The 12,487-nt window shown below is 38.3% G+C and overlaps 1 protein-coding gene across 6 annotated transcripts in view; it reads right to left on the minus strand.

Moving 5' to 3' along the window:
• TPK1 (thiamin pyrophosphokinase 1) overlaps positions 1-12,487 on the minus strand; it is a 347,265-nt gene that overhangs the window by 262,189 nt on the left and 72,589 nt on the right. For all 6 annotated transcript variants that reach the window (XM_080818627.1, XM_080818623.1, XM_080818626.1 and 3 more), the window contains one exon: positions 9,769-9,840. In XM_080818627.1, coding sequence (XP_080674753.1) covers positions 9,769-9,794 — 26 coding nt within the window. In that variant the 5' untranslated portion in view covers positions 9,795-9,840. The remainder of the gene's footprint in view (positions 1-9,768; positions 9,841-12,487) is intronic.

Below are 12,487 nucleotides of genomic sequence, written 5' to 3' on the forward strand. Positions count from 1 at the left end.
AACCAGACTGAGGTTTATAATGGTGCCGAAGTAATGCAAAGAAACTTTCTAATTGATGTTTTATAAGAAAAGCAAATACATATATACAGGGTAATAAATTAATGCCCAAAATAATTACCGATAATTGAGTTATTTAAATTTGGGTTTTGCTCTATTTGATCCATACTCTTTCCTGTGTCTAAGGTATACAAAATTTATTTCCCAAATCTATTTCTATCAAATTAATATCTAGTATACATGGTATTTCAACTGTTTTTCTGAAGTTACTGAAATGTCTTCTGTAAACAAGGAGAACCACTATCAGTCTAAGGCTATTCAGCATAGAATGTCAATGTGTACTGGTAATGGATTGAAGCTACAAGGTACTACAGTAAGATCAAGACTGCCTATAAGAACACCTGGCACCAGGCTTACAAATGAAAAGGACCTTTGAGATCAATGCTATTTTATAGAGAGCAGGGAGTTGAACAATCCTCCACTTGCCAAGACGCCTTGTATACAACTGCATTAAATTGCTAGGGCTTCCAGAGCAAAATACCATAGACTGGATAATGTAACAGAAATTTATTTTCTCACAGTTCTGGAGACTAGAGGTCTAAAGTCAAGGTGTGAACAGAGCTGGTTTCTCCTGAGGCCTCTCCCACAGCTTGCAGATGGGCACCTTTTCTCACTCTGTCCTCACATGGCCTTTCCCCAGAACACCAACCCTCGTGTCTCTTCTTCTTCTTGTAAGGACACCACTTCTACAGCACTAGGACCACACCCAAGACCTCATTTAATCTTAATTACCTCTTTAATGACACTATCTCCAAATATTATCACACCGGGGCTTCAACATATGATTCTGGAGAAAACAAATGAGTCCCTAACAATCAGTCCCTAACACCTTACAGCAACGATTTGGAATATATGTTGGGAATGGGTACATCAGACACTAGATTCTACACACTTTAAGAAAAGGGCCTGTGTCTTTCTCATTGGTATCCCAGTCCCTGTACATTGCTTGACAAAGACCATGCTCAAAAAAATATGGATTAAGGAACAAAGTAATGGAGGGGTATTTTTTGTCTTTGGGTAAACATACTAGAAAAAGTTATGCTGTGAAAGTTGATGTGAAAATGACCTTTCTTTAGTGTATCAAGTGCAGCAGTTTATGTAAAGTACCATGGAATTAGGAAGTACAGCACAAGATTTATAAATGTATTTCAAATATTTTCTTAAAGATTTATTTATTTTAGAGAGAGAGAGATCACAAGTGTGGGGAGGGAGAGAGGGAGGTAATCTCAAGCAGACTCCCTGCTGAGCGTAGAGCCCGGCCAAAATCGTCAAGTCAGACATTTAAGGGCCATCTAAGCCATCCAGGGCGCCCCAAATGTATTTCAAATATTAGGTACTGAAACTGTGGTACAAATTCCCTATACTCTCTATGATATTATAGTTACTAAAATTACACAAAAATATAAGAGGGAATCCTGGGAATGAAAATAACACAGAAGTCTTAAGTATCTGATATTTATATTATAATACACAGAATGATAAAAGATCTCATTTAATAGAAATGGACCATCATCTTGGGGATGGGAATGGTAAAATAGATGTCTGGTCTTATATCAAACAAAACTTGTTTTGTGCCACTAATACACTGAAATGTCTTCTATATTAATTAATCTTATTGTAGTCTCCCAAATGTTTCTGTATGACTGGAACAGATCTTTTCTGCCAGCCTTATTTACAGGGACCACAGCTCGTACGTAACTGTTTTACTTAATGGACCAGAACGAAGTATGCAAATTGCTCATTGGATCTTTGGCTCAATGTTCACTTAAATGTGCTCCAAGCATAAGTTCTGCGAAACACTAAGCACAGAAAATGACACAAATGGTGTCAATTTGGTGCTTCAATAAACTGTGATAAGCTTAACTATTATAGGATTCTTAAGTCTAATGACTAAGCTACTTATTACTAGAACAGATGCATCCCAAATCATCCTAACTAAAATCCGAGTTACCCTAAAGCCTAGCATTTTCCCAGATAACGTATCTGTTAGGTCTTAGCCTCAATATACTCAAATGTCAAAAATGTACATGCTATTATACCTATCCAGGTAGTCGTAACCAGCTTATTCCTAAAGGCTAAATTCATGGTAACTGTTTAGATTGCAAAGAAGCCTCACAAGAAGGTATCATGGTTTCATTTCCATCGAGATTCTGCCATTAGACGAATCAAACAATTCACACTGTTCAGTTCTACTAAACATGTTCAAAAGTAGAGTACTTCCTCCCAATACTGTTTCTCTTCTAGTAGCTTAAATAAGCGTTTTTCCCTAAGGTTTTCTCCTCTGGTACTCCACTCAGGTTGACTACACATACCAAGAATGTGGACCAGATTTTCTCTCAAACATCTGTCTCCTAGTGAGGTGGTAAAGAGCCCACTGCTTACACCCTCTTCCTTCCCTGCCTCCCAGTGGCAGCTTCTTTCCAAAGGCTCCAATCAAGTTTTACTCTTGTAAAACTAAAAGCTCAGAGAGGCTCAGCTTTCCCCAAAGACTAGTACTACATAAAAGTTCCAGTTATTTTTTAATCTATCATTGTACACAAATACTAACTGTGGAAATGTTTAACTCATCTATAGTCGATTAAATAAACTTCCAGATATAGCTGACTTTGAAACACCCTATTACAAGAGAGAAGCCACTAAACCAAGTGGGACAAAGGCTTAATACACACAGAAACACTAGTACTTATCTAACACCTAACAGTATACAGGGTTTAAAACAGGACTCAGGTAAAAATAAATACTTCCTGATTCTGAAGGGCACAACGGACAATACAATGTGGGAGAAAATGTGAACGTCCTCATGTTTCTCTGGTTGCTTCTCCAGCCTGTTCTTCAAGAAGTTTTTCATACTAAGTGGATTGGTATATACTGAACTGAAGCAGAGAAAAATCACCACAGAGAAACCTTCATTTCTCATTACAAATTGCTAGGAAGAACTGTTGAACATGACAAGGTCTGCATTTCAGGGAAGGCCATCTAACTCCTGAGTACTTTGATCTACAGAACACAAAGAAAAGAAATTCAAGACGTTGCATTCAGCCCTGGAGAGCGATCCAGAGGGGATGTCTTCTAGACTTTAAGTGGAAGTCCACCATATAGTTAGTGTAGAACTAGAATCCGTTGGGACCTTTTTTCTTTTTACTTTGTTTCACTACGGATACCACACCACAAAGGCTACCTCTCAGCCTCCTGGGCAAGGATAACCATCAATAAGCTGCTCATGCTCCTCTCATTACCACACAGCAGGATCACTCTATGAGGCTTAACATCAGGCAAAAAAGGTGTGTGTGTGTGTGTATTAGATTAAACATGGAGCATACATCAATAGCTCTATAAATACTCACGGTTTATGGGGCATAAACCATAAGCAACCATGCTCATCTGGAAGCCATCTTCTGGTCACATTACAAACTGACATACTAGGGGCACCTGGCTGGTTTAGTCAGTTAAGCGATCACCTCTTGGTTTTGGCTCAGGTTGTGATCTCAGGGTCTTGGGATGGAGGCCAGCATGGGGCTCCACGCTGAGCACAGAGTCTGCTTAAAGACTCTCTCTACTCCGACCTGCCCCTCCCCTCTGTGCATGCACACTCTCTTTCTCACTCTCTCAAGTAGATAAATCTTTGAAAAAAGAAAAAAACTGACCTATTAGGACACAGAACTAAATGGCATAAACAATAAAGAAAAACAGACACTTAAAATGCCTATTTTACCTGCCATGAAGCATACAGAGTCACATGGCCTGGCGCTCATCATTTCAGAGGCATTTTCCTATTTATTAGTAACACTTCATCTATTACCCTGATATTTAAAAATACTTATGAAAACCACTTCATAGGAAATAGTTAAAAAGGAAAAAATAAAAGCAAGAAACAATAAAGAGAATAGTAAACAGTTATAAGGACTGATTTTTTCATTACAAATTTGATGCTTTAAATTTGTACAATGCACACATAGTTCTATAATTAAGGATGGAAATCTAGAGAAAAACAATCATTTATAATTCACAACAATAAAGTTAATATACAGTTCTCACAACAAAATTATTTTAAAGGAGCTTTATGAGTATTACAATAAGACTATATGATGAATTTATTTAGACACTAATGTCAAAAGATAGGAGTACTGCTGAACTGCCTAATTTTCTATCCTTGTATATAATAGAAGATGTATCCTACCATAATAACTTAATGAACAAAGACAATATAGTACAATGATACATTTGTTAGCACCTCAACCATCAAAGGCATAAAATCATAGAGGCAAAAAAAGGAATACATTTGCACATAAGCTATGTGGAAAGAACGAGAGATTAATGAAAATATGAGTTCTAAGTCATTGTATGAGGAAATACCAAATAAGCATCTGGGAGCCAGAGAGCAGAGGGGGAAAAAAATGAACGATAGTCTTCGAGTTTAACAGAAGTAGAAAAGGGACCCAACCAAGGCTGAGGACCGAAGATGAATCAGAAGAGCGAATGAAAGATCCCACATGCATGCACCTGCTAATGGGCTCACCTCAGGGCAAGAGTATTTCCAGGATCTAGAAAGCACCAAAGACCAACACTGGTCTCCAGCAACTGCCAACATAACCTACAATCACTACCCTCAGGCTGGTCTCACAGGAGATAAGAGGAAACACCACAAGCAAAGCATTTTGTATCAATTGTCAAGGAGCTTATCCTCAAGGATGAATACGGTGACATTTAGAAGTAACAGAAAATCAATACAAATACTAAGATGATCTCTCTATGGAGGCTAGCTGAGGGAGCCTTCCTTCACAAGAGACAGCACTGGTGCTGGACTTCCAAGCATGAGAGAAAGTTTGCAAAATGAATAAATAAAAATCTATGTTATGCAAAAAGAAAGAAAATAACAAATGTCATTTTTTATCCTATCAATCATTAAACACGTAAGAAAAAATAGCTGTGACAGAGGAGGCCTGAGAGAGAGAGAGAGAAAAAATGTAGTGTATGCAGAACCACACTCTTTTTTAAAAAAGATGGACCAGAAGCCCTTCCAGAGTCAGCTGTCAGAATAGAATTAAGGTGATTTCAAAATTGTAAGGTAATTATCAGAAAATATGTTTTCCTGGAAATCCCTCTAACAGGGATAAAGTATACAAACAGATTTAATAAGATTAAAACAGTGATGGATACCAAGTTATATTAAAGCAAACCGATCAATTCAACCAATCTACCTAAAAATGGCATGTATTCAATTTCTCTTATTTTAAGAAGAATAATCACACTGGATACCAGAAATGAGGTAGAGGTCCCACCGAATAGAAAAATGGGGCTAGAAAAAAAAAGAAAAGAAAAGGAATCTTATATAAATTTGCTATTTTGGCTGAGCTTAACCTCAAATAAATAGGTATAAAGAAGCTTATTGAGTCCTAGAGTACACAATTTATAAAGGAAAGATATAACAAAACTACTACCAAAGTAGTGCCTCACACTACTTTGTAGTAGTGTGCCTCACAGCAGAATCCTACATCATTTAAAACTTAAATCTGATGACATTACTACTTACTAGCATAAGATCAGTTAATTAGTAGAGCAAGTCAGGATCTATTAAAAACTGATTTATGCAAGGTGTTTTTATTTAAAAAAGAAACCAAAAGGCATACAGACATGACCAAAGTATAGTCAATCAAATATATGGTAATTTCAGCTACTTAAGAAACAAGGACGAGCAAGTTCATTCTAAGGACTTGTGGCTCCGAGAGCCTCTGACCTGCCTTCTTGAGGAAGCACCTGTGTCTGTGCTCTCTTATCTCAACTGCAGTCACAACTAAGAACCAGCCATTAGATCCCCAGCTTTGGACCCAATGGCTGACCTAGAATGGCCTCAGCAAGCATCAGTTACAAATGAAACAGAAGGGAAAACACTGATGTCATAAAATCAAAGACCTTGTTTCTATTTTGATTCAGGTATGCTCTATGGGTGTCCTTTTAACCTCAAAGACCCACCCGATTTTATAACTTAAAGCCTCATCAGCAATGAACCCAAGTATAGTGCCTATACCCTGGCATGATCTGAAGGTTTGTTAGCTGAGAACTGAAAAAGAAAGAAAGAAAGAAAGAAAGACAGACAGACAGACAGACCAGGTGAAGAAAACTAACTCCTCTTAGAGGAAGAGTGTCACTGTGTACATAAGTACCTGGCATCACTGTAATTTGATTACTCATAATCTAATTCACCTGGTCACCATGTTCTATGGCTCAAATGGAAAAGACAGAGAAAAGCGAGAACTCACATTAAAAATGAAGATACACTTTAATAAGGCAAACTCCTAGGAATCTGATATATGGTCCATCTAAAACCTCATCCCAGGTAAGTCAATATCAGATTTCTTTTTAATGTAACTCAGATCTCTCTTACTACCTTTGGAGACCCTGACAAGTATGGTGCTCCCAAGTGGAGAATAACTGATCTACAAAAGAAATAAGCAGAATCCTTCAAACACAGACTTCCCCATTTTTCTTCACTTATCAGATATCTCAGGATGAGAAACACATTTATTGGAAGAGGAAGTCTGACTCAAAAAAATGAAAAAGAGGGGCGCCTGGGTGGCTCGGTGGGTAAAGCCTCTGCCTTCGGCTCAGGTCATGATCCCAGGGTCCTGGGATCGAGCCCCACATCGGGCTCTCTGCTCAGCGGGGAGCCTGTTTCTCCCTGTCTCTCTGCCTGCCTCTCTGCCTACTTGTGATCTCTCTCTGTCAAATAAATAAATAAAAATCTTTAAAAAATAAAAAAAATTAAAAAAAATGAAAAAGAAAAAGTTAAGAAATCTGAGGGCAATATCCATTCACAAATGCCAATAACCTCTGATAGTTACAGAAAAGTTAGATACTAACTACAGTTCCATCTGCCCTTTCATCTATCCACCTATCTCTGTACCTATATCTCCAGATTAAACCAAGTATACAAACTGCTGGGACAGGTAGGGATTAAAATGACCAAGACCTATAACCAAGAAAAACACTGAAACTTCATGAAGTATTAAAGAGCAAATACATTTAAAAACATCTCTACCTTTAATCTCCTTTGAATCCCTTCTTCAGTCATTTAAAATAAATTACATATGTCATAAAAACGTTGCAGGGCAAAATAAATAAACCTACAAAACAGTCTTTCCCCTTAAAGGAATCTCAGGAAATCCCTACTTGCCAAAAGTCCTTAGCATAGATGAAAGTTAAATTATTGATTTTATATAAAAGACAGACACTGTGCAACAGCCTCTAAATTTTGTCTTTGTTTTGATACAATAGTCTGGATTTCACCCTTTGATTTCTGTTCTTCACAAATCTTCAGACTTGCTACAGAAAGTTACAGAAAAAGTCACGCATACAAGACAGAGTAGCGGGCAAGCCTGCTCCCAGCCCTTAAGTGCTGAAATCCCAAACTGCCACAACTGCCTTCTCCCAGGCCCTCAAGGCTGCCCTATATTTTTTCTAGGTCTCTCTCTTCGTTAACATCAGCAGCTGAAGCTCCAATTCTCCCTGTTTTTCTTTTTTTACTTTTATTTGTTTGGTATTTGTTTTTGTTTTCTCTTTTCAAATCTTTATTTAAATTCTAGTTAGTTAACATACAGTACCATATTGGTTTCAGGAGTAGAATTCAGTGATTCATACAACACCCAGGGCTCATCATAACAAGTGCCCTCCTCAGCACCCAGTTTCTTTAAAAGATTTATTTTAGAGGGACAGTGTGCATGCATACACACGACGGGAGGGCCAGAGGGAGACAGAGAGAGAATCTCAAGCAGACTCCCCGCTGAGTGAGGAGCCCCACGCTGGCTCAATCTCACAACCCTGAGATCATGGCCCGAGTCAAAACCAACAGTTGGGTACTCAACCGAGTGAGCCACTCATGCACCCAATACCTTTTTTTTTTTTTTCTAAGTTTTATTTGGAAGAAGAGCAACACAAAACAGGATACTACAAACAAAAAAATCACAGCTTCTGTTGTGAGAATCACGAAAACCCTATTCTACCTTTCCTCAGTACTTATGAACAGATCCACTTTTTGTAATGGTTAATTGCTCCAGAGAGCCAAGAATCATCCTGGACATATATAGGAAAGTATATTTCAACAATCTAAAGAAAAGTTATTTTGGAAATGAACATTATCTAACCACTGTAGTCCATGTCACATTTAGATATCTTTAGTTCTCCCCATGTATACAGCCTGACCTAGCGTTCATTTTTCATGCAAATCAAATAGTTGGTGTAGGTCAGGCGTGAAACTTTTTCTAATCCAATTCACTGCAGGAAACTAATGTCATCGGAAGCGTCAGCTCAAAAGTCTAGACCGTTTCACCCCACAAACAAAACAGGATCCTTCACCCTCCAAAATGAGACTTCCTAGATGTAGTTTTCCCTACCCAAGGTTTCCAGCAGTTCCTATTAATGATTATTTTGCCTATTTTAAGGAAGTGTAATAAAACACAATTGTTGACCCTCTCCTAAAAATAGAAGAAAACCTGGTAAGTTCAAATCAAAAGAATGTGCCTGATCAGTTTACTTTGGTATTTATTAGCAATATGAACCAAATTAAATTCATTCTTTCACTGGTTGTAATTACTAAGCAATTTTTATGTGCCAGACACAGCACTAGGTGCTACCGTGACAACATAAAGGCCTTTCTGATGGCACCTGAATAACCACCTAATTATAAGCAAGTGAGAGGTTCTAGGAAAGTGAAGTTACTGGTTAAATAGCCTTCCAACTTTTAGTACAATAATAATGTGACATTTTCAGCCGGCTAACATAAAAATAGCTAAATTTAGAATAAAGCGTTTTCATGGTAATCACGTAAGACAAGAAAAATTCATTATACAAAATCATCCATAATGATCTATTCCCTCTAGTATCACAACTACCCCTGTCCACATGTGAGCTTATTGACATGACAGGATTCTAGGACACATAGCCTTGAAGCTGAGGATACAAAAGAATTCTGCAGTAAGAGAATCATCTGGAATACACACCAATACATCAAGAATCATAATCTTCTGCCAATCTAATTTGGCTCAAAATTTACATTGCTAACCTTCGCAGAAGTATCCCTTTGAAAAAAGCCCAAGATTTCATGGAAAAGCAGAGGTTCAAAACAGTAAATGATATTTAATACTATTCTCTCACCTATAGCTAATGCTATAAAAATCAAAGAATAATGCAAAAAATAGTTAATAAAGTCTGTTTCTTATAGGAAAACTCACGGAAGTATGAATTCTGCAAAACTCCTGCACGTTTATATTTTTCAGCATCCCTTGAGATCCTAATATACTGTTGGTCTTTTTTCTTCTCTTTTCTTTTCTTTTCTTTTCTTTTTCCTGCAAATCTGGTCCCTCAACAGATACCTTTTTGCTGAACGCTGGGATGAGTTAGGCTTGAGGATACTTTCTACCATTGCTGGTGCCAAAACTATTTACACTTAACAAACGTTTGGTGAGTATTCAGGATTAACATCCACACAATATATGAAACATGGCGTGGTGATGCTACATTGTCATTCTGTCCTTGGGGGTTCATCCTGTGGAAACTCCCCACAGAAACTACTAACAGAACAGATCCATTCTTAGTAATTATACCACTTAGTTATAAGTTCCACTTTTTGGTATTGTAGTTAGATTCTGGAATATTTAAGAGTCATATTCGTCCTAAACAGATTAAGAAAGTAGAGATATAAATGCTAATTAAGATTACCTTTGCTCCAAAGATGACGGACACATTTGTCCAGAGGCTGATTCAGAACCACAAGGCAGTATTTCAACTTCCCTATGGAAATAAAAGAAGTAAAATAAGTAGGTGAACAGAGTCCTCTGTTCCCCTCATTTGAGTCTGGAATCATACTCTACTAATCCAGATCTTCAATCTCCACAGAGCTAAATTTCAACCACAGCTAATTTCTCATACTTTAATTTTAAAAGACACCAGAGTTTAACCAGATTGACTTTATCCGATATGTCTATCCAACATTACCATATTGCTGCAGAATTGATTATAAAAACAATTTATTGGGGCGCCTGGGTGACTCAGTCGTTAAGCATCTGCCTTCGGCTCAGATCATGATCCTAGGGTCCTGCGATCGAGCGCCGCGTGGGGCTCTCTGATCACTGGGGAAGCCCGCTTCTCCCTCTCCCACTGCCCCTGCTTGTGTTCCCCTCTCGCTGTCAAATGAATAAATAAAAATCTTTAAAAAAATAATAAAGTGGTTTGTAATAAAAAAATTATCATAAAAACAATTGGGTAAGCTTCTTTTTGTAGGGGATGAGGAGCAAAAATGGTCTTAAAATGAATTCTCATCGTTATGGGACATCCCTCCCTTCGACACAACTAGTCTTCTATCCTGCTAGTCCAACATCATCCTGGCATTATTAACCAAGTAGTGGGGCCTGGAGGGCACGTGTTTTCACACTCATTTATTCATTTTCTCTCTCCTACCCGGTCTCTCTCTCCCCCTTACCCCATACAAAACTTTGTGTATGCACAGAATCCCGCTAGCTCTTTTCATGACTCTTTTACTCCAAGTTTTTAGATGACACTCAAGAGACGGAGACACTCAAAAGACAGAAAAGTTACTTCTCCAACAGTCATTCCAAGCCCTTTATAATGTACTAAAAATAGTGCAATGTAAAATGCAATCAGGCTGTTGAAAACCTGTCATTCAGCTCAGTCCAAGCATTCCATTTCATTTATGGAAGAGAAATGTTTGTTTGGTGATAAGAAAAATTAATTTTTTAAGCAATCTCAGTGTTAGAAATGGAACAAGATAAGGAAATGAAAAGGGGATGCCATCATCCACAGCACGCATTCTTAAAGGCTGATTATAAAGCAGTCACTGAGAGTACAAAGAGGAATAAGATTACAGAGTATCTGTGAGGTAAAACATTTATAATAAAGAGGATTTATTCTACAATACAATACGACAAAAGCATATGAAGAGGACCAGGTAATACACAGATGAGTATGGCAGGAATTCAAAGCCCAGAAAATCAGTAAGGTCTGGTGTCACCCTAGAAATCTTTGTGAAATGCAGATCCCTGAACTTGATCTTAACAGGAAAAAATTTTTTAAAAAGAAGAAGAAGAAGAAGAAGAAGAAGAAGAAGTTGGAAAGAATAAAGGAAGGGGCATTCCAGACAAGGAAAACACCACAGAGGAAACTGCTATTTGTTACCATTAGGGTAACCACCACGCAGTTTCGGAAGCAATGCCCTACAGACAGGAACCCAAGGCAAGGACCAGCATCCCAGATTTCAGACGTACTGCTTAAATAGAGGAGTTTGAGGCTCCCAGGAAGTATTTAAAAGGGATGCAGAAATGAGTACTAAAAGCAATTTGTGTCTATTTCGTAATCGTGCATTTAGAAATAATCGCCAAGGTCAAAGAGCAGCCTAGCACCTGAGATACTGCAAAGTGCAGAGACAAAAGAACAAAGGAGGAAAGCAACATCGTACTGTTTGGCTCACCAGTCACCACTACAGAGCTGAAGGACATCAACAAAGGAAATGCAGAAGGAAAAGCCAGAAAGGCAAAAGAACAAAGACCGTATTTCCCAGAATGCACCGTCAATAACACAGCGTGCTCTTAGAGATGTCACAGAGACTAAACAACCAGAAAAGGCTAATGAGGAGGGGAAATCTCAAAGCAAAATCTGAAAAATCACGGAGGGAGCCTCAACTCAGGGAAGAGAACAAGGCGTTAGTAAACCAGGAGGTTTACTTAATAAAAAGTCAGCTATGAGAAACGAAGAGGAAATGGCAGCAAAGTCGAGAGAAGATTCTTTAAATATAGAAACAATCTTCTACTCCGAAGAGAAGAGGAAGAGAGGCTGGGATTCATTCATTCGTTTAGCAGGCATTTATAGAGCATAAAACACTCCTGTTTGGGCACCACTGAGCTTGCAGCCCTCCTCAGACTTAGATCCCAGGGATGAAAACCAATACCTACTAAGATCGAGGTACACGAAGACATGCAGAGACACGGAGAACCGAGGCAGAGGCGGAGTATGGTTGATTTATTTGTAAAATCAAAACCAAAGTGAGGGTACGAAATTAGAGTACAATGTGAACCATTTTAAGACAAACTGTAAGAAGCGGATTACAAAGGTGACAGTCCATAATTTTAAAACTACAAATTCATTTGGAGTTCACTAGCAATGAGAGGACATCAGGTCCATCTCTGATTCAGGACTTTCTCACTACTTCTGGAAAGGGCAAGCAGGAGTAGGCGTAAACAAGACAGTGATGACAGGAGGCTTGAGAACTGGCAAAATCACTTGAGAGATAAAGGGACTCCAGGATGTTCCTTTAGACAGCATTACTGTGAATGAATGACTGTGGCAGAGACCAGTAACTGCCACAGGATACTTTCTCTTCTTTAACAACAGAATCCTGGGAGGATGGGGGGAGGGTCATTTTGCT

The sequence above is a fragment of the Martes martes genome (assembly GCF_963455335.1).
Source record: "Martes martes genome assembly, chromosome: 11".
Taxonomy (NCBI): Eukaryota; Metazoa; Chordata; class Mammalia; order Carnivora; family Mustelidae; genus Martes; species Martes martes.